Below are 22,441 nucleotides of genomic sequence, written 5' to 3'. Positions count from 1 at the left end.
ACACCAAGATATATATCTGTAGATATGAAACATGTCTGCTTCTTCGGGAGTCCCCTGGGGCAACCAGCCTGAAAGGACACATTCTTAGTATCTGGTGTCTTTTCTCTCTCTCTATTGTATCTTCTATCAACTCTCCAGACTCTGTCAGACTGGTGAATGGGACCAGTTTGTGCTCAGGCAGACTGGAGGTGAAGACTAACCAGTCTACCCAGCGCTGGTCCTCAGTGTGTGGAGATGACTTTGACCAGCAGGATGCAGAGGTGGTCTGTAGGGAGCTTGGCTGTGGGGCTCCTTCAGTCCTCCAGGGGGCACTCTATGGAGAAGTGGAGCCTCCAATGAGGACCAAAGAGTTCCAGTGTGGAGGCCATGAGTCTGCTCTCCTGGATTGTAGTAGCTCAGGCTCAGATAGAAACACCTGCTCACCTGGAAAAGCTGTTGGACTCACCTGCTCAGGTAGAAGAGGAGCAGCAGCCTTGATTTGGTTAATTTCTGTTCTAATGAAACTCACTTTGTTCTTTTGCTGATGAATCTCTGGTTTCTGTTCAGAGCCTGATGCTGTCAGGTTGGTGGGAGGAACCAGTCACTGTACAGGAACACTGGAGCTGAAATATCAGGGAGAATGGAGACCAGTGGGTCACTTTGACTGGCCCCTGAAGGAAGCAGCTGCTGCCTGCAGAGTGTTGGACTGTGGCTCTGCTGTTTCTGTAGGAGGGAGAAAAGAGTCCTCAGTCAGATCTGTGTGGATCATTTGGTCTGACTGTGTTCTGTCTGGATCTGCGCTGAGGGAGTGTGCAACATCAGATTCCTCTCGCTCCATCCTGAATCTCACCTGCTCAGGTAAGACCATCAGCAACATCATGTATGACAGTAATGTACCCAGGTGGCACACACATGCAGCAGCTAGAATGGCAACAGACTGTCTCCAGCAGCCATGGAGTCTGATGAGCTGCTGCCTCAGTAATGCACCAAGATATATATCTGTAGATATGAAACATACACCATTTGTATATATTAAACATATATGTGTGCTGCTTCAGGAATCCCCTGGGCCGACAACCAACCAGCCTAACATAATCTTTCCTCCTAGTCCTGGGCCTTCTCCCAGCTGGATGTGCCTGGAGCACCTCACTAGGGAGGCGCCCAGGGGGCATTCTTACCAGATGCCCAAACCACCTCAACTGGTTGTTTTCAATGCAAAGGAGACCTTCTCACCCTATCTCTAAGGGAGACGCCAGCCACTCTCCTGAGGAACCCCATTTTGTCCACTCTGTAACCAGGATCTCATTCTTTTGGTGATGACCCAGCCTCACCCATGACCATAGGTGAGGGTAGGAACCAAAATTTGTTTAGTTTTGTAACAACGGTGTGGTAAAGTGACTGCAATAATGTGCCCGCTGCTCCTATTCTCCAGCCAATCTACTGCTCCTTTGTCCCCTCACTCGCGAACAAGAACCCAAGGTACTTGAACTCCTTCACTTGGGGTAAGGACTTATTCCCTACCAGGATTAGGCACTCAACCAGTTTTCCTACTGAGAACCATGGCCTCAGATTTAGAGGTGCTGATCCTCATCCCAGCGGCTTCACAGTCGGCTGCGAACCGATCACCACATCATTTTCAAAAAGCAGTGATGAGATCCCCAGACCACCGAATCGCAACTCCTCCCACCACGACTATGCATCTATATCCTGTCCATAAATATTACAAACAGGATTGGTGAAAAAAATGCAGCCCTAGCGGAGGCAAACTTGGAACAAGTCTGACTCACTACCGAGAACCTGGACATAGCTCTTGCTTTGGACATACAGGGATTAGTTGGCCCTGAGAAGGAACCCCCTCATCCCATATGCCTGCAGTACCTCTCACAGTATCTCCCGGAGGACATGTTCATTTGCCTTTTACAGACCCACAAAACACATGCAGACTGGATGGGCATACTCCCAGGCCCCCTCTAGGATCCTTGCATGAGTGAAGAGCTGGTCCATTGTTCCATGACCAGGGGGCTGTTTCACAAAAGCAGAATTTATAAATCCAGGTTAACAGATAAAGTGAGGCTCGACCTAGTCTAATCTGTGCAGCCTGGCTTGGTGTGTTTCACGAAGGCCAAGCCAGGCTGAGGAGAAGCAAGTAGGTTGAGCCAGGCTGAAGTCATTTCGGATAGATGCACGTTCACGGCTTTCCTTAACAGACCGCCACTCCTTAGGCACTGTCCCAGACTTCCACGCAATGTTTAAGAGGCATGTCATCCAAGACAGTCCCTCCACACCCAGAGCTTTCAGCATTTCTGGACGGATCTTATCAATCCCCAGGGCTTTGGAGTTATTTCACTACCTCAGTGACTTCCTCCATAAGTCACTAGCTCTGTCTCTACCATAAAGGGTGTGTTAGCTGGACTCAGGAGTTCCTCAAAGTGCTCCTTCCACCTCCCAATTACCTCCTCAGTTGAGGTCAACAGCATCCCATCCTTCCTGCACACGCTTGGATGGTTCTCCGTTTCACCCTCCTGAGGTGGCAGATGGTTTTCCAGAAGCACCTTGGTGCCGACCAAAAGTCCTCCATGTTTTATCCGAACTTCTCCCACACACGCTGCTTTGCCTCTTTCATGGCAAAGGCTGCAGCCCTTCAATCCTATCAGTAACCTGCAACTGCCTCCGGAGTCTGCGTACGGTTTCAGAACTGACTGTGAGACGTCGAGGTAAGCTCCGCCAGATCTAACTGGTAGCACTCCACCTCTGCACAAGTTCCCCAGCAGTTCCTCCCACAGGTGGTGGGCCCTGCAGCAACTTCAGGCTCCGTGGCAAACCTGACTACCATGTGCTCGCTGACAAGCCCTCCATTTGGGCCTGGCTCCAAACAGGGGCCCCTGGGCTGGGTTTATTTTCCTCTTCTTCGATTTTTCATAAGGTCTCAGAAGGAACAAAATCAAGAAATATGCAGATGATGATGTTATCTTATTGTTTGAAAACACAAGTGTTCAAAAATGGAAAACAATAGCGTATTAAATGTGATGTAACATTGTTGCAGTCTTTGGTGTTATAAAGATGTGTTCTGCTGTTCATGATCAACTTCTGTTGGAACTGTGTTGAGTCCAGTTTGAATCACTGAATTGTTGTTTCATGACATCTTTTTATTTAGTGTCTGGTGTCTTTTCTCTCTCTATTGTATCTTCTAATATCTCTCCAGACTCTGTCAGGCTGGTGAATGGGACCAGTCTGTGCTCAGGTAGGCTGGAGGTGAACACTAACCAGTCTACCCAGCGCTGGTCCTCAGTGTGTGAAGATGACTTTGACCAGCAGGATGCAGAGGTGGTCTGTAGGGAGCTTGGCTGTGGGGCTCCTTCAGTCCTCCAGGGGGTGCTCTATGTAGAAGTGGATCCTCCAATGAGGACCAAAGAGTTCCAGTGTGGAGGCCATGAGTCTGCTCTCCTGGACTGTAGAAGCTCAGGCTCAGATAGAAACACCTGCTCACCTGGAAGAGCTGTAAGGCTGACCTGCTCAGGTAGGAGAGGAGCAACAGATTTAATTTGGTTAATTTATGTTCTATTAAAACTCACTTTATTTATTTGCTGATGACTAATTTCTGTTTAGAGCCTTTCAGGTTGGTGGGAGGAGACAGTCACTGTGCAGGAACACTGGAGCTTAAACAGGTAGAATGGAGACCAGTGTTTGTTCATCCCTGGACCCTGATGACAGCAGCTGCTGCCTGCAGAGAGTTGGACTGTGGCTCTGCTGTTTCTGTAGGACAAAGAAAAAAGTCCTCAGTCAGATCTGTGTGGAGGATCAGGTCTGACTGTGTTCTGTCTGGATCTGCTCTGAGGGAGTGTGCAGCATCAGGTTCCTCTTCCTCCATCCTGAATCTCAACTGCTCAGGTAAGACCATCAGTGACATCATCTATGACATCATGTATGACATTGATGTACCCAGGTTGACACACATGCAGCAGCTAGAATGGCAGCAGACTGTCTCCAGCAGCCACAAAGGACTCTGATGAGCTGCTGCCTCAGTAAATCAGCTGCTGAATGCACCAAGATAAAATAAAAAAAACAATAGTTAAGCCACCTACACATGATTTGTGGTAAAACCACTCTGCGCTTTCTGTGCCTTTGTTTTCCTATTAGTAGAGCAGTGTAGAAACTCTGAGGAAGAGCTACCCTCGGCGTCTCACACCACTCGGAAGTGCCACCAGACCCTACTCTCAAATGTCAAAGTATTTGAACTTTGACCTTGTTGCCACTGACCTTTTGAGGCACAAGGAATTCCTGAAGCAATGATGACGTATACCTGTGCTGCACTTTGCCTCTCTGCTCTGTGTCCTACCTTCCAGTTTTAGCGTGGATCATGTGTGGCCAGCTTTAAGTGTATTAAATGTAAATATGTTGGTAAAATTGCTGTAGTTTGTAGTGTTATAAAGTGGTGTTCTGCTGTTAATGATCTACTTCTGTTGGAAATGTGCCAAGTCCAGTTTGAATCACTGAATTGTTGCTTCCTGACATCTTTTTATTTAGTGTCTGGTGTCTTTTCTCTTTCGCTCTCTATTGTATCTTCTAATATCTCTCCAGACTCTGTCAGGCTGGTAAAAGGGACCAGTATGTGCTCAGGCAGACTGGAGGTGAAGACTAACCAGTCTAGCCAGCACTGGTCCTCAGTGTGTGAAGATGACTTTGACCAGCAGGATGCAGAGGTGGTCTGTAGGGAGCTTGGCTGTGGGGCTCCTTCAGTCCTCCAGGGGGCACTCTATGGAGAAGTGGAGCCTCCAATGAGGACCAAAGAGTTCCAAAAGCTGTTGGACTCACCTGCTCAGGTAGAAGAGGAGCTGCAGCTTTGATTTGGTTAATTTATGTTCTAATGAAACTCACTTTCTTCTTTTATGCTGGTTTCTGTTCAGAGCCTGTCAGGTTGGTGGGAGGAGACAGTCGCTGTGCAGGAACACTGGAGGTGAAACATAACAAAGAATGGAGACCAGTGGGTGGCTATTACTCTGACTGGCCCCTGAAGATAGCAGCTGCTGCCTGCAGAGAGTTTGACTGTGGCTCTGCTGTTTATGTAGGAGGGAGAAAAGAGTCCTCAGACAGAAATGTGTGGTGGATCTACTCTTACTGTTTTGAGCCTGGATCTGCTCTAAGGGACTGTGCAGAATCACGTTACTCTGCCTACATCCTTGATCTCACCTGCTCAGGTAAGCCCATCAGTGACATCATCTATGACAGTAATATACTGAGCCATAACGGAGTCTGATGAGCTGCTGCCTCAGTAAATCAGCTGCATCTGTAGATATGAAAGATGTCTGCTGCTTCAGGAGTCCCCTGGGCCAACCAGCAACCAGCCTGAAAGGACACCTTCAGCTTAACAGCTTTCTGAGCCACTGGCTATCACCAGTAGGCTCTTTGGATGCTACCATAACAGGCACCAATGACCTACTGGCCCCAACTTTGAGCAGCGCAGCTCAGCCAAGGGAATATTAGTATCTCCACTCCCACGTGGTGACCTTCACCCTGGGAAACTCCTTCAAAGTCGAGAGTCCAGCCCCTATCCCTTTTAGAGATCATTTTCTAAACAGGTTTCTAATATGGGTTACAGATCTCAGAAAAATAAGAAAGAGTAAACTGTCTGTGTGGAAAGCAAACAATGTGGTCAGGAATACCTGCCGGTGGAACCAGGGGTAAAGAAACTAAAGACTGCTAGGGCTCTGAAATTTAGTATTGTTGCAGCTCAACAGTAACTTGTGTCGGCCGGACCTCTGACTGAGAACGAGGTGCTGGTGCCAGCAGGGCCGCAGATTGGACTGGGAATTGTGTGGCGATGTGGACAATTTGCAGGGCAGCGAAGACTCAATGAAGCAGGTCAGTGGAGCCACCAGGATGAGTCGTCGGTAGCCATGTCAACCAATTCCCCTTTCACGGCCTACATGGTTCCCAGGGAAGATGGCCAGGCAGATCGTTATATTACATTACATGTCATTTAGCTGACGCTTTTATCCAAAGCGACTGACAATTGCTATATATCAGAGGTCGCACGCCTCGGGAGCAACTAGGGGTTAAGTGTCTTGCTCAGGGACACATTGGTTGATGTATCGCAGTGGGAATCAAACCCACACCTCCCACACCAAAGGCATGTGTCATATCCACTGCCCCATCACCACCACAGATCACCACAAAGCACTGTTGAGTGTTGCGGATGCTTACTGGTTAACTGTAGCTCAGACTGTCCGGAGTTCAGGTTGGCTTTTAACTGGAGTGCTAGCCATCAGGCTAGTTAACTGAAGCCTGGATGACCTGGCCTTCTCAGTGTCTTCAGCACAGGGGCTGGAACTTGGGGCAATAGAGGCTCAGGAACTGAGGGCTGTGGTGCAATTTCTGGAAACACCATGTTGTGGTATTATGAGACTGAGGGAAAGTTTAGACAACATCAGGTCATTCATAGGTCACAGGTCAGGGGATGAGAAGATTTGGCCAGTCTCTAACAACCAAACCTCTTCATGTATAATTGTTTTCCTCTACAGATTCAAGGAGTCTATGTAGGCATACATAATATGGGAATGTTTTGTCTCAGGACTGTCTCCTTTTGGAGGTTGGTGAGCTAGCCACACATTAGCATACTTCCCAGAGAGAGAGATAGGCTGAACTAGGCTTTAGTATCTGTGTGTACAGCACCTGCAATATCTTTGTTTACCTTAAAGTTTCAGCTAGACGTAATGCCTCCAGAATGAGTTTAAATACACCTTCAGGAAGACAAAAACTTCAGAGTTGGGACAGCATGGCACAATAACTCATTGTGGTTAAACTGTACTGCCTGGTTAATTGTCTCCTCAATTGAGTGTTCATTAAATGCTTCTGTGTAAGTGATGTCATGTTATTGTTTGAAAACACGTTGAAAGTCTTCAAAATGGAAAACAGTTGTTAGAGTGTATTAAATATGTTTTACTTTTAATCGTAACGTTGCTAGGCCTGACAAGTTCACAATGTCTGTGTGTGTCTGTGTTTACAGACCTGCTGCTTCAGCCCAACATCTCTGTGTCCTCCATGGACAGGGTCTCCGAGGCCCAGCAGCAGAGGTTCCAGGTGTTCAGGGGCTCCACCTTCACCATCAGCTGCTCCATCCAGCCACAGTACCCAGGAGGCTCCTTCCAGCTCACCTTCAACTCCTCCAACTCAACACACAACTCCACCCAGCCAGCTGTCAATCACTCTGCCCACTTCCCGTTTCCTGCTGCAGAGCCCTCCCACCAAGGAACATACAGCTGTGTTTATCACCTCTATGTTTTCTCTCATAACTTCTCCTCTGAGAGCCGTCTGCTCTCTCTCCCTGTCTCAGGTAAGCTGACTGTTTACAGGTTTGGAGAAGATGATATGGAGGGAATATTCATTCATAATTCAAATTGAAAGTCCAAAGAGAAAACGAAGCAAGATCAAATTAAAAATAGTATTATTTTAATTAAAAATAGTATTATTTTACTACGCTACTAGGAAAAATCATGCCATAATTACATGTGAAATGTAAAAGCTTAAATGGAAATACTTAAATTAAAATCTCAAATAGAAAAAAATAAATTATTTTATGGGTGAGGCTATGCACCCCTGGTACAATTAGCAGTGTATGCTATTCGTACCCTGGTGCAATTAGAAATGAATGCTATTCGTAACCCGCCGGTGCACACAGCAATGTGGTTTATTAATACCCCATCTGGTACAAATATCAATGTATGCTATTTGCACCCCTGTGCATTTACAGTACCTTGGCATATATTTACACACAGTTATCCATACTACTCATGTATTACACCTTTTTGGAATATTATCGCCCTGACATTCTTTCCCTAACCATAACCAATCCCACTTCTCTTGCCTAAACCTAACCAACCCAACCAGAGCAGGCAAATTCATAAGTCTTCCCCTACCACCCTACAAAAAACATTTCGCGTTCCCCACTAACAGAACGTTTAGAGAACGTTTAGAGAACGTTGAGGAACGTTAGTTTTTGGTTTTCAAAAGGTTAGTTCGAACCAAACCGAAAACTAATTTGTGGGCCCTGACTTGCGCAATTGCATGCAAATTATCTAATCCAAAAAGAAAAAAACAAGATCGCCTCACAGGGGAATCGAACTCCAGACTCCCAGACCAAAGCTCAGTGTTCTAACCACTCAGCTTTTACATTAAATTACATTACATGTCATTTAGCTGACGCTTTTATCCAAAGCGACTTACAATTAAGTGCTTTCAACTTTGAATGTACAAACTCGAGACAACAAGTAATGTAAAGTTAAAAAAAAAAGCAAAGCAAAAAGCAAAGTACAAAGAGACATGAAAGTGCAGGTTCCAAGGGGGTTTTTTGTTTTTTTATCCCGAGTGTAGTCGGAAGAGATGGGTTTTTAGCCTTCGGCGGAAGATGTGTAGGCTGTCAGCCATCCTGATGTCGATGGGGAGCTCGTTCCACCATTTGGGAGCCAGGACAGTGAACAGTCTGGATTTTGTTGAGTGATTAGTTCTCCCTCGCTGTGAGGGGGCAGCAAGCAGTTTGGCTAATGCAGAGGGAAGTGAGCGGGTTGGGGTATATGGTTTGACCATGTCCTGGATGTAAGCTGGGGCTGATCCGTTCATGGCCCTGTATGTAAGTACTAGTGTCTTGAAGCGAATGCGGGCTGCAATTGGTAGCCAGTGAAGAGAGCGGAGGAGTGGTGTAGTGTGAGAGAACTTGGGGAGGTTGAAGACAAGTCAAGCTGCTGCGTTCTGAATGAGCTGCAGAGGTCGGATGGCACATGCCGGCAGGCCAATCAGGAGGGAGTTGCAGTAGTCTAGACGTGAGATGACTAGAGCCTGAACCAGAACCTGAACCGCTTTCTGTGTTAGAAGGGGACGTATCCTTCTGATGTTATGCAGCATGTATCTACACGATCGGTTGGTTGCAGCAATGTTAGCAGTGAAGGAGAGTTGGTCGTCAAGTGTCACACCCAGGTTTTTAGCAGTCTGGGTGGGGACTACCACAGAGTTGTCAATTGTTATAGTCAGGTCTTGGGTAGGAGAGCCCTTCCCTGGAAGGAAAAGAAGCTCAGTCTTGTCAAGGTTGAGTTTCAGATGGTGTGCCGGACATCCAAGAAGAGATGTCAGTCAGACAGGCCGAGATACGTGCCGCTACTTGAGTTTCAGACTCAGGAAAGGAAAGAAATAGTTGGGTGTCATCTGCGTAGCTGTAATAAGAAAAGCCGTGCGACTGAATGACAGATCCAAGAGAGTTGGTGTACAGAGAAAAGAGGAGGGGACCCAGGACTGATCCCTGGGGAACCCCAGTTTTGAGTGGGCAAGGTTCTGAGCTAGATCCTCTCCAAGTTACCCGATAGTTTCGGTCTGCCAGCAAAGAGAGCGCAAAGCCTGAATCACCCAGATCCTGGAGTGTCAAAATGAGGATCTGGTGGTTCACTGTGTCAAAGGCAGCAGAAAGGTCCAGAAAGATGATGATGGAAGAGAGAGAGGTTGTTCTAGCGATGTGAAGCTGCTCAGTGACAGCAAGGAGGGCAGTTTATGTTGAGTGACCAGCCTTGAAGCCAGATTGGTGGGGATCAAGAAGGTTGTTCTGGTGGAGATAGGTAGAGAGTTGATTATGAATGGCACGCTCAAGAGTCTTAGATAGAAATGGAAGGAGGGAGACGGGTCTATAGTTATTTACATCCAAGGAGTCAAGTGTTGTTTTTTTGAGTAGTGGGGTCACTTTTGCCTCTTTAAGGGCATTGGGGAAACAGCCAGTTGACAAGGAGATGTTAATGAGATGAGTGAGGAAAGGAAGAAGGTCAGGTGCAATGGACTGGAGAAGGTGAGAAGGGATAGGATCAAGGGGGCAGGTGGTTGGACGGGCAGAGGTAATAAAAGTAAGAATTTGATTTGGAGATAGAGGGGTGAAAGAGCAAAGAGTACTGGATGTGATGGATGGTAAGGTGATTTCAGGAGGTGTGGTGGAGAAGGAAGAGCGTATGTCATCTATCTTTTTTACAAAGTAGTTGACAAAGTGGGTTGGTAGGAGGGAGGAGGGAGTAGGGAGGAGGTGGACTGGGGGTATCTAGCAGTTTAGAGAAGATGGAAAAAAGTTTTTTGAGGTTTGAGAAAGAGGATTAAATTTTGGTTGGATAAAAAGAGCTTTTTGCTGCAGAAATGGAGGCTGCAAAGGTGGAAAGAAGAGACTGATAGGTAAGCAGATCATCTGGGTGTTTAGATTTCCGCCATTTCCTTTCCGCTGCCCATATAGTTGATCTTTCAGCACGTACTGAGTCAGATAACCACGGCGCTGGGGAGGACTTATGAGCCGGTCATGAAGTAAGAGGGCAGAGAGAGTCAAGAGAGGAGGATAGAGTAGAGAGTAGAGTGTCTGTGGCAGCATTAGGAGGCATGAGTAAGAAAGAGTCAGGTGGAGGGAGGTGAGATAGAGTACATGCCGCCAGAGAAGAAGGAGAGAGTGAACGAATATTACAGCGGACAGGTACAGTGTCTCTTGAGATATGGTTGTGAGCTTGGGAGAGTGGGAGAGAGTAAGAGATGAAGAAATGGTCTGAGGTATGGAGGAATGTGTTATGGTGACAGCATGAAGTTCAAAAGAGAGTGGAGTAAACTCTGGCAGTGGATAGAGAGAAAATCTCCACTTGGGGTTAATGAGTAGGCCTCTCCCCCCACCTCTCCCAGTGGGTCTGGGTGTGTGGGTGAAAGAGTAGGCAGAAGAGAGAGCAGCAGGGGTGGATGTGTTGGTTGGTGTAATCCAGGTCTCAGTGAGAGCAAGGAAGTCAAGGGATTTCAGGCTGGCAAGGCCAGAGATGAACTCAGTCTTGCGAGTGGCAGACTGGCAATTCCATAGGCCACCTGCAACAAGGTGTTGGGTGTGTGTGGAACAGGTGGGATAGGTAAGAGAGGAGGGGTTGCGGAAATGTTGCAAGCTAGTGCGTGGTTTGTAGTATGTCCGAGAGGAAACACGGATAGGAATGGAAAAGCAGCACATTTCCTGATGACGACACAGAGCAATGTGAGTGAGATATGAGTCCACTTATCTTCCCACTTAGCCTCCCGCGAAGACTCCTTTGTCTTTGTCCTCCTTTGTCTTTGTCCTCCGAGTCTTTGTCCTCCGAGTCTTCGTCCGAAGAGGCTGCCGCTTCACGCAAATGCCAATGTTAAATACAAGGAGGAGATCAGTGTTTGGTACAGGTGGGGAGGCCACACCCTGGCTTATCAGTCAAAGCACCTGAGAGCCGTTAACCTCCACTCCCAAGATTCACACTAACTAGTTTCACTTAACAACCTTGTTGGCCTAACAACCAGTCCAGCAGAAAACACACAACAGCAGTAGAAAGCAGAAAAGTAGAAGCAGCAAAACCCCAAATAAATTAAGTACTTAGCTTAATATCTAGTAGTCCAGTAGTCAGTTCCTTCAGAAATCAAAAGCACACTAACTTTGTGATCTGATTTTAGCTTGCTTAAGTAGACAGAATCAGGTGGGGAGGCCACACCCTGGCTTATCAGTCAAAGCACCTGAGAGCCGTTAACCTCCACTCCCAAGATTCACACTTCACACTAACTAGTTTCACTTTAACAAGAGACACTAAATTTGGCCTAACAACCAGTCCAGCTGAAAACACACAGCAGCAACTGGCCATCAATTTTTGTAAAACTGCCCATATTCAAAATGTACACAGTTAATTTCTTGAATAAATTAACTGTTTTTTGCGAGAAATTAACTGTGTACAGTTTGAATATGGGCAGTTTTACAAAAATGTATGGCCAATTGCACATTTTCTCTGATATGTTGTTGGACTTGGAAGCTCCAGTCTTAGGTGACAGCCTTTTAAAACATAAAATTCAAAAGATAAAATGTCAAATAGAAAATTACAAAGGGGGCTCAAATAAAATTATTATTTGTTTTCTATTTGAGATTTTAATTTAAGTATTTCCATTTAAGCTTTTACATTTCACATGTAATTATGGCATGATTTTTCCTAGTAGCGTAGTAAAATAATACTATTTTTAATTAAAATAATACTATTTTTAATTTGATCTTGCTTCGTTTTCTCTTTGGACTTTCAATTTGAATTATGAATAAATATTCCCTCCATAACACGATTGGTCCAAACTGAGTGAAAATTATCAGCAAAGCACGTTTCTGATGCTGTGATGACTGTCATCATGTTGCACATGTCATATAGTAACCAAACTTATACAAAGTATATCAGGTCAGAGCATGTTTGGTTACCTGGTTCTCTGAGAGGGAGATATGGTCCACCCCCAAAGTCAAATCAGTTTTATTCCCACAGATTATTCTCAGAAGACTTCATAATCTATTATTGTATCTGTAGTATAGAGCCTCAATTCAGGTAAAGATAAACCCCACAAAAGAGAGATGTGTTCATGTTGAAGTGATTCAGGTCAGTTTGTGTTTAACAGGAGATGTTGGACTCCTGATGTTGTGTGATGTGATGACTGTCCATGTGTTCCATCAGATCCATCAGATCCATCTACTCGAAGGCCTTTTATCATCGGAGTGGTCATCTTCTCTCTGACTCTGCTGTTGGTGATCACTGCTCTTTACTTCTCTTGTAAGGTACGGACACAAGCCTGTTGTTTCGACCAATGATTGAAATGAAGCAGTCAGTCTGTTTGTTCAACTGAAGAGAGGAGTGATGCAGAAAAGTCACATCTGTGTGTTGTCATGTCTCTCCAGGCCAGCAGGGGGCAGAAGCCAGTCAGACAGAACATTGAGCTTTATGAAAATAACCTGGGTGTTCCTGAAGCTGAAGGATGGCTGACTGACGAGGACGGAGCGCAGGGAGCAGAGTAGCACCTCCTCATCTCACATCCAGAAAGTTTTAAAACACATATTCCATTTAACCCTTGTGTGGTCCTTCGCGTCCCAGTGACCCAAAGGACCACACGAGGATTATGTACTTCCGTTTACTTTGTTGAGAATTGCTCTCTAAACAAGGGTTAATACAGCACCTTAGTTCTTGTTTGTACAGCATTTTGGTCAGCTTAAACTGTGTTTAAATGTGTTCTAAATAAACTTTACTTACTTACTTTACAAGAAACCGGGTTTAGAGAGCAATTCTCAACAAAGTAAACGGAAGTACATAATCCTTGTGTTGTCCTTCGGGTCACTGGGACCCGAAGGACAACACAAGGGTTAAATAAGAAGGCAGGAATTATTATATAACATATTGCTCTCAGCTCCAAGCCTGCTGGTTCCTACTAAAGGCATAAAAACACCTCAGAAATATAAAGTTTATTTTAGAAATTAGCAGGAATACCGAAATCCAAGCAAACCGAACAAACACACACCAACCCAGGCCAACTGGGAACGATGCTGGACAATTAATGTTAAATATTAAATTAAAATAAACTTAAAAAAATAAACATTGACATATATAAAATGATGCTGTCTCATGTTAAAAATCAGAGGTGGTTTTTACACCAATTTTGTGCTTATTTCATAAGAATTTAGCTTATTTGTGTACTTCAGCAATTCAAGCATTTACTTAACAAAGTTTTACTATATTTCTGTAATGAAGAATTGTATTACTTTTGCACTTAAAGGAACACGCCGACTTATTGGGAATTTAGCTTATTCACCGTAACACCCAGAGTTAGACAAGTCCATACAGACCCTTCTCATCTCGGTGCGTGCTGTAAGGCTGTCTGACGGCTCCAGCGTATCAGCCCATCACAGAACATGCAGGTGAATGGTTCCAGTAATCCTACTGCTCCGAATAAGTGACAAAATAACACCAACATGTTCCTATTTACATGTTGTGATTTGTAGTCAACAGCGTGTATCACTCCGCCCAAGTACTATATTCTTCCGCCTGAGAATATAGTTCCCGTTTTTTTTACAGTTAGAAGATGGCTGTGTCTCATGTTACGTTGTTTTTTGTACACGCTATGACTCTACAAATCACAACATGTAAATAGGAACATGTCGGCGTTATTTTGTCACAATTGGGAGCAGTAGGCTTGTTGGAACCAGTTACCTCCAGGATCTGTGCTGGGCTAAGCTAATGCTGGAGCTGTCAGACAGCGTTACAGCACGCACAGAGATGAGAAGGGTATGTATCGACTTGTCTAACTCTGGGGGTTACGGTGAATAAGCTAAATTCCCAATAAGTCGGCGTGTTCCTTTAACAAACAGCCATGTATGTCGGCTCTTCCAGTCTCTCCATTGCTGGCTGTTCCAGTTTAACGGGAGACAGAGGCAAGCTGTTATCACCATAGACAGTATATATCACCACCATCTTCAGCCAGAGAGGACATTATTTCTTCAGCTTCTTCTTACGTTGCCCCCCCCCCCCCCGGTGGGAGGTGTCTAACAGGGCTTGCAGCAGGTGAATTAAGTTCAAGTTACTTTTTTTTATACCCGAAGGTAGATTTTGTGTTGTCATGTTATTAACGTCATCGCTACACAATTTCTTAGTAAAACCAAAATGAATTAAACTGCCTTGTTTTCTTTTTGCCATGGCTTTATGATGCTTACTGCAGAATGGATTTCAAGGACTTTGCACGCTGATTAATGGCCTCCAACGTTTATATTTTTCCTACGAATCTTTGAGTTAACATGTACTAAACATGAGTTGAATTTGCACCGCAGCGCCGCCACACCTTGATGCTCATGACACGAATAGCATGTACAGTTTAGTATATAGCATGTATAGTAATCTTTATTGAAGTGAATTAGGTTTAAATCACCGTCATGCATGAATGAATATTTTAGCAATTTTACACATTATAATCTACGATGATCGCGTTACGCAAAACTGAAACTGCAAGTCAAAGTGACACATTGTCAATATTTTTAGAGACCCCCCAAAATTTCACAAATCACGTTTTCAGGGGAGCCCATGTCTTATTAAGGGGAGCCGAGCTCCCCCTAGCTCCTCCATAGTTCGCACCCTGCCTGTCTCGATCCTGCCAGTAGCTGCTAGCTGCCGTCCGGTGAGTGTGTTCAGCCAGGCTTCTGTGATAATCATCCCGACAACAATCCACGGGGTGGTGGTGGTCTGGCTATGTCCTCCAGAGGACAGGTCATGTCACGTATTGAAGTTTATTCCCCCCTCAATAAAACGGTATTGCGGAGCGATCTGCACACGGTTTTCCTTTTCCTGCTACAACGGGACTTCAGCGTGAGACTACAGCTACCTTCTCTAACGCTATCACTGCTAGCCACAGGCATCATTTGGCCCATTTCCATCTAGTTACAGAGTCACTGATATGGTCATAACCACTACAGTGCACAATTACCTATTCTTGAGGGGAAATAAACTCCAAGTTTTCGTCGCAAAGACATGACCTGTCCTCTGGAGGACATAGCCACACCACCGCCTCTCTATGGATTGCTGTCGGGATGATAATCACAGAAGCCTGGCTTTTTCTTGAGTTTAAACCCGGGAGGACAATGTTTTTGTCGCTTTTATGTCATTTTAGTCGAAATTCTTTGACATTTTTTAAAGGGGTGATAGAATGATTATATAGAGTATTTCACACTGTTCCTTAAGGTCTCCTAATGGGGTATGTAACATTAGTTGGGCTGAAAATGGCCTGGTTGATATTTTATTGGCCCTTATGCATCCCTGTGTTTTGGCCCAATTTGTAACAAGAGCTTTTCTTCCATATATGGTATGCTCGTGAATATTTAGATGAGCTGCGCGCTGACTGGTTGAGCTGATTGCCATACGCACACATTAGAGATGTGCGCTGATTGGTTGAGCGAATCCCCAATACACAACCATTAGAGAAGCGACAGAATCTCATATTCCAGACACTGCAATGTTTCCTTACCAAATTCACTTCTGAGACTTTTTTATGTGAGAAATCAACTATATAAAGCTCAAATATGGGCCGTTTTACGAAAATTGATGGCTAATTGCAAATATGGTAAGACAGTGTCTTACTGTGTCGGACTTCAGCGGCGGTGCTGCTGCCTCGCCGCCCGGCCTGCCTTCCTCCACAGACCCCGGCCTGCTGTGAGCTCCGTTAGGCTGGCAGCCCTGACAGAGCTCCAGGGGCCTGCAACTCCCCTCTTCCTGCTAGCTAAATGGCCCGTTGTGTGATAGTGAGAGCGCGGAAAGAAACCCACATTTCTGATATAGAAAACTTAAAAAAGGGGTCGGACTTGACCAGAGGACAACAGGAGGGATAAGCTTATAAATGACAGAAACACAGAGAAATTCTCCACAGCAGAGTTTTATTAAAAACATGAATAAAGAACTCTATGAAAACATAGAAAATACGGACGTTTGGACAGTGGCGGTCAGCGTCTAAAGTGACGAAAAAAGCGCCCTTAAGCGTGGCATGTTGAAGAGGACGTAGCACTAATGGCGTTTTTCCACCACATGGTACCTGCTTGACTCGCCACGACCCTGCTTGCCATTTTTGGTTTTCCATTACGAATTAAAGTCCCTGGTACCTGCTAACAGGTACTTTATTTAGGCTCACCTCCGTCGAGGTTCCCAGCGAGCTAAGGTGATACCAAAAGGTGACGTGAAAACCTGCAGACTACTGATTGGTCGAAGAGAATCGTCACTAATCACTGCGTCATCACTGCTATAGCAACAGACGGGGGGGGGAAACAAACCACCATTTTTAAATAGTTTAGCCAGCGGTGGTTCTTTTGCTGCCTCCAGCTTCTTTAGAAACTAAATTTGTCTTCTGGGAACAACACCACACCTTCCACGTTCTGTGTGTGTCGCGTTAGGTCACGGCAGTTTACTGCGGCGTCGCTATGACGACCAGCCACGCTCGCCTCACGCATGAGGCGGTACTAAATCTGCGATGAAAAAAGGAGGACGGGACACCGCGGTTGAGTTGAGCAGAGCTGGTACTAGCAGTGGGTAAACGCCATGAGCGCGACTACGGTAGCGAGTAGTATGAAAGGCCGTAATTCCGCGTAGGGAGGTTGGTGGGGGTCAAACAACACAGGACTTTCACCCAGGAGACGGGGATCGTGTCACGTTTCCTAAACCCAACTGTCCCGTTGTTGTCCCGCGTGTCATGGAACCGTTAGCCCACCCACGAGCCTTTCCTTAACATAACGGCTTCAAAAGGGACGCCAATAGTCCCGACCAAGCGCGTTTAGTTAAAGCACGTTATATGACGCTAAAGGAGACTTTTAGCGTCAATAACAACGACAAAGGTCACCTGACCGAGCGTCCGTATCTTACCAGATGGGAGAGAGAATGAGTTGGGAGGACATTTAATGTTCAACGGCTTTAAAGAGAAACTCAACAACTGGATCAGAGAAACTTCTCGGTTACACTTTACTTGAAGTTTTCTACATAAGTGTGACATGACACTGTCATGAATGTGTCATAAAACATTATAAACAAGTCATAAACGTTTATGACATAACGCTTTTTTAGTAAGTCTCATTCGGTTTTGTCATGACAAGTTATGGTTATGGTTAGGGTTCATGTGTTCATGACAGTGTCATGTCACCTTTTATGTAGAAAACTTCAAGTGTTACCAACTTCTCTTTACCGTCTTTAAAGGATTATGACTGCATAATACTTAGGGCGGCAACTAAAGCTTGTTTTCATTATGAACTATTCTGATCATCCATTCATCAGTTTGAGTCATTTTTTTGATGATAAAACAGGTAAACTTGTGTGATGTCAGCTTGTTAAATGTGAATATTTTCTAGTTTCTTCTCTCCTCTGGGCACCAAAATGAACCACACAAACGTACTGAGAACTTTTAGTTCCCTTTTAAGCTTTTTGTAGGAAATAAGTGGAGACATTTTTTAAAAAAAGGCGACAAGACATTGAAAAACAAACGTCATAAAAGGGTGAAAACCACAATGGTACACAAAGAGATTAAAGTCCGAAGACATTCGCCCACCGGGACAGTCATCGGTCGTTGCAGCGTTTTAGTGAACTTTGTTTCCAACGATACTGGTGTGTTTTTTCTCGTTTTTTTTGCCATGTTAGAGACCAAACTAATCCATTCATCCAGACATTTATCCATTCACTAGAGGTGTGAATCTTCACTGATCTCCTGATTTGATTACAATTATCATGTCTTCAATTCAATATCTCGATGCATCACGATGCGTCAAATCCATGTTCCTATTAAAGCCATGTAGGATATTTAATTCACAGCTTTTCAAGCTTCAACAACAAAACATTCTGCAGTGCTCTAATACTGAATAAAGATAAACATACCAGAATATGTAAACAGAAATGTTTTTAGGCCTACATTACATAATAAACAGAAATAATTGATTATGAGCCGGCCGATTATCGATGCAGCATCGTCCAGGTCCACAATTCCATGCATCCATTATTTGATTAATTTCAACACCTCTACCATTCACCAAGACACTAATACATTCACCCAGACATTCATCCATTCACCCAGACATTCATCCAGACATTCATCCATTCACCCAGACATTCATCCATTCACCCAGACATTCATCCATTCATCCAGACATTCATCCATTCATCCAGACATTCATCCATTCACCCAGACATTCATCCATTCATCCAGACATTCATCCATTCACCCAGACATTCATCCAGACATTCATCCATTCACCCAGACATTCATCCATTCACCCAGACATTCATCCATTCATCCAGACATTCATCCATTCACCCAGACATTCATCCATTCATCCAGACATTCATCCATTCACCCAGACATTCATCCATTCATCCAGACATTCATCCAGACATTCATCCATTCACCCAGACATTCATCCAGACATTCATCCATTCACCCAGACATTCATCCATTCACCCAGACATTCATCCATTCATCCAGACATTCATCCATTCACCCAGACATTCATCCATTCATCCAGACATTCATCCATTCACCCAGACATTCATCCATTCATCCAGACATTCATCCATTCACCCAGACATTCATCCATTCACCCAGACATTCATCCAGACATTCATCCATTCATCCAGACATTCATCCATTCACCCAGACATTCATCCATTCATCCATTCACCCAGACATTCATCCATTCATCCAGACATTCATCCAGACATTCATCCATTCATCCAGACATTCACCCAGACATTCATCCATTCATCCAGACATTCATCCATTCATCCAGACATTCATCCATTCACCCAGACATTCATCCATTCATCCAGACATTCATCCATTCATCCAGACATTCATCCAGACATTCATCCATTCACCCAGACATTCATCCATTCACCCAGACATTCATCCAGACATTCATCCATTCATCCAGACATTAACCGGGATGATTAACATTAGAGTTGCAGCCCTAACACTGACATCACTTCCTGTTGATGTTCCATATTAAAATCTTTACAAAATCATGCAGAGGCTTTTATTGTGAAGGACTACAGGAACTTTGTCCTTTAACGTGACTTAGCGTGCAGCGAGGAATCGTACAGAATGAATCGGACAAGTTTAGATGACGAGTAACGACAATAACCAGATTTTAATGTCTGAATCTTAAAGAATATGAAACATGTTGTTGAGTCACTTCAAACTGTGACTTCTGCTTCTCACATTGTTACATTTAAACATTATTATTATTATAATAATTAGGGACAATATATAATGTAGTATTATATATATATATATATATATATATATATATATATATATATATATATATATATATATATATATATATATATACACACATATACACATATATATATATATATATATATAAATATATTATTGATTTTAGACGTAGAAATGTGACGTGGCAGCTTCCAATGTCTAACCTGCGTCACGATTGGCTGTGCTTGTTGATTAGTTGGTCGACTGGTTGTCATGGGAACTCAGGCAGCGAATGCAAAGCAACAGTCAGGAAGAGGAAGCGCCGTGGGCGCAGCGTGGGCGGGTTCAGGCGGCGCTGGACACCGCCAGTTTCTTCAGGTGATCCATGAACACCTGCAGGCTGACATCATCCGTCAGGATTGGAGCGCCGGACTCCTACACAGGAAACGTTATGCTGTTATTATTATTATACTATATATTATTATTATTATACTATATACAGTATATAAACTATATACTATATACTACACAGGAAACATACTATTATTATTATTATACTACATATATTAATTATACAGTTTGCACCTCTGGATTAGGGATGCTATATATATCTGTTTTTCCTAAGCGATAGACAACCCTTATTATATTTATATAAGAATAGATAAACGATTCAGGGTTGGCTCAGCCCATCCAAAAAACAGCACAGAAAATACCACTATGGTTTCTAGCTTGTGATTGGGTGAGCAGCCCACTGCCCGTCTCCTAGTCGTGCCATAGGTTCAAAGCTCTGCGTCCACTCTGTGGCCGTGTCTCAAACCGCCTACTTGCACACCTCAAACACTTTAGATTTAAGTATATCGTAGGGCGGGGAGATATGGAGAAAATCAAATATCACGATATTTTTGACCAAATACCTCGATATCGATACTGCAACGATATTGTAGTGTTGACTATCGGTGCTTTCACTAAATATTTACCCAAAGATTTTAGATGAATAACCATCAGTAATGTGGATATAATGACTAAGAGGGTAAAGGTGAATAATAGAACAGATACAGTCTGGTGAGGTCAGAACATGACATCACTTTACTGTAATACAGCCTTTAAAGTGATGGTTCGGAGTAATTCACCCTAGGGTCCTTTGCACCATGACCTCGAGCCCGAAATGATACCAAAGGTCTACACTAGTACAAATAGGTTATGCTCTCATAAAATGATGGATTGTAAAGTTTGTAAGTACACCAGAAGTTTATGTAAATAACACTTGCCTGCTGGCTTCTGCTCTCTGCTGTTGTTGCTGCTGTGAGTCTAACTGCAGGTAGCAGCAGCAACAGAGAGCAGAAGCCAGCAGGCAAGTGTTCATAAACTTCTGGTGTACTTACAAACTTTCCAATGCATCGTTTTATGAGTGCATAACCTATTTGTACTAGTGTAGACCTTTGGTATCATTTCGGGCATTATTAGTGGGGTAATTTACGAGATACAAACGTGGGTCCATTAGCCTCTGTGCTAAGCTATTCAGCTGATAAGGCTACTCTACGCTAACTCTCCCAATGTTAGACCCAGGTGAAAAAAGCTTCTGGGGGGGTGTTTGGCTCGAGGACATGGTGCAAAGGACCCTAGGGTAAATTACTCCAAACCATCACTTTAACACCAGGAACAGACACTTATGTCATATTATGATATTACCATATCCAAAATCTAAGATATCTAGTCTCATATCACAAAATCGACATAATACACATTTTTGCCCAGCTCTAGTATATCGTGTAGATAACACACTGAAAGTACCATGATGACCCCCTAAAAACGGTCAAAAAGTTCAGTGTGGAACGATGAACCCTACTCGCACTAAACGGCCGCCATCTTGACTGCAAAGCCGAAGGGGAGGGACCAGGGACGCTGATTGGACGAACACGTCACATGGGTCTGGCTGCTACTGAATTTTAAAACCACCATCATGGCGTCTCGTTCAGAATCCAATCTCATATTGGTCTAAAATAGTTCACCGAGACATGTTTCTGAAAACATGTGAAGAGAGAAATAGTTCATGCAGTTGCTGAATCTGTCTTCATCTCAGATCAACAAAGGTCAGTTTAACAGATTTTCGTCAGATTTTGAGAGGCGGTGAGCCGAGCCGACCGCTCCTCATTTGCATACAGAAAAGCCCGTATTTTTGGCGAGCTGGAAAATCGCCTTTGCATGTGTTGCGTTCGTCGCACTAATCCCGCTCGTCAATTACCGGTAAGAGTTTTAACATAAGTGTTCCTTTTGGGACAACACTAACCATCGACAGAGGAACTACGGCAGGAAGTGGTCAGTGACCGTTAGCAGTGGACTGACGGAAGGACGCCCAATGAGACGCAGCCGCTCTCTGAAAATAAAGACGAGCAGCGCTGCTGTATTTCTGTCACAGTTTGGGTTTTCCACCTCTGATGTAACGCAGTGTACAGCTTCCATAAACTTCTTCAGGCGCCAGAGACCTGAACGCGGCTCTTTGCCGATCTTTAATTTTACTGCTTTTATCTTTTAAAGTATTGTTTCAGGCATCGAAAATAACCCAACCACCAGCCACCCCTCAGAGAGGCGGAGTCAGAGGCTCACCTGTCCCCAGGTGTACATGTTGTTGTGGGTCTGAGACGGGTTCACTTTGGAGAGCAGGAAACGAGCCTGAAACACCAATACACATATATTAATATATTCATGTTCACAGATTTATACTGGGATGTGTGTGTGTGTGTGTGTCTGTGTGTGTGTGTGTGTGTGTTACCTGGCTGCCTCCGTGCTCCGTGTCGATGTATCGGGGCATCGGGAAGCGAGTGTGCAGCAGCTCCTGAGCGTCGTCCACCGGAGCCTGAAGGAGGTGTCTGAAGTTCTCGTACTCGGGCATCTCCTGATAACCTGCCTTCCTCCACTGGGCTACAGTCTGACAGAC

At 44.4% G+C, this 22,441-nt stretch overlaps 2 protein-coding genes across 7 annotated transcripts in view; one reads left to right on the top strand and one right to left on the bottom strand.

Moving 5' to 3' along the window:
* LOC120548631 (scavenger receptor cysteine-rich type 1 protein M130-like) overlaps positions 1-22,441 on the top strand; it is a 62,069-nt gene that overhangs the window by 27,549 nt on the left and 12,079 nt on the right. For 4 of the 6 annotated variants that reach the window (XM_039784963.1, XM_039784964.1, XM_039784966.1 and 1 more), the window contains 6 exons: positions 139-453; positions 547-837; positions 3,182-3,496; positions 3,586-3,867; positions 4,558-4,799; positions 4,884-5,042. In XM_039784963.1, coding sequence (XP_039640897.1) covers positions 139-453; positions 547-837; positions 3,182-3,496; positions 3,586-3,867; positions 4,558-4,799; positions 4,884-4,937 — 1,499 coding nt within the window. In that variant the 3' untranslated portion in view covers positions 4,938-5,042. Of the gene's footprint in view, positions 1-138; positions 454-546; positions 838-3,181; positions 3,497-3,585; positions 3,868-4,116; positions 4,800-4,883; positions 5,175-6,982; positions 7,310-12,461; positions 12,563-12,682; positions 12,821-22,441 lie in introns of those variants that run through there. The other 2 variants (XM_039784968.1, XM_039784967.1) reach the window with 2 other exon arrangements.
* The window catches only part of sec23a (Sec23 homolog A, coat complex II component), a 37,951-nt gene continuing 35,158 nt past the window's right edge, over positions 19,649-22,441 (bottom strand). The window contains exons 18-20 of the mRNA XM_039784995.1: positions 22,277-22,432; positions 22,111-22,176; positions 19,649-19,941 (exon numbers count right to left, since the gene is read on the bottom strand). Coding sequence (XP_039640929.1) covers positions 19,852-19,941; positions 22,111-22,176; positions 22,277-22,432 — 312 coding nt within the window. The 3' untranslated portion in view covers positions 19,649-19,851. The remainder of the gene's footprint in view (positions 19,942-22,110; positions 22,177-22,276; positions 22,433-22,441) is intronic.

The sequence above is a fragment of the Perca fluviatilis genome, chromosome 20 (genome assembly GCF_010015445.1).
Source record: "Perca fluviatilis chromosome 20, GENO_Pfluv_1.0, whole genome shotgun sequence".
Lineage (NCBI taxonomy): Eukaryota > Metazoa > Chordata > Actinopteri > Perciformes > Percidae > Perca > Perca fluviatilis.
The sequence above is the reverse complement of the archived record's forward strand: the minus strand, read 5'-3'. Positions and strand labels throughout refer to the sequence as shown.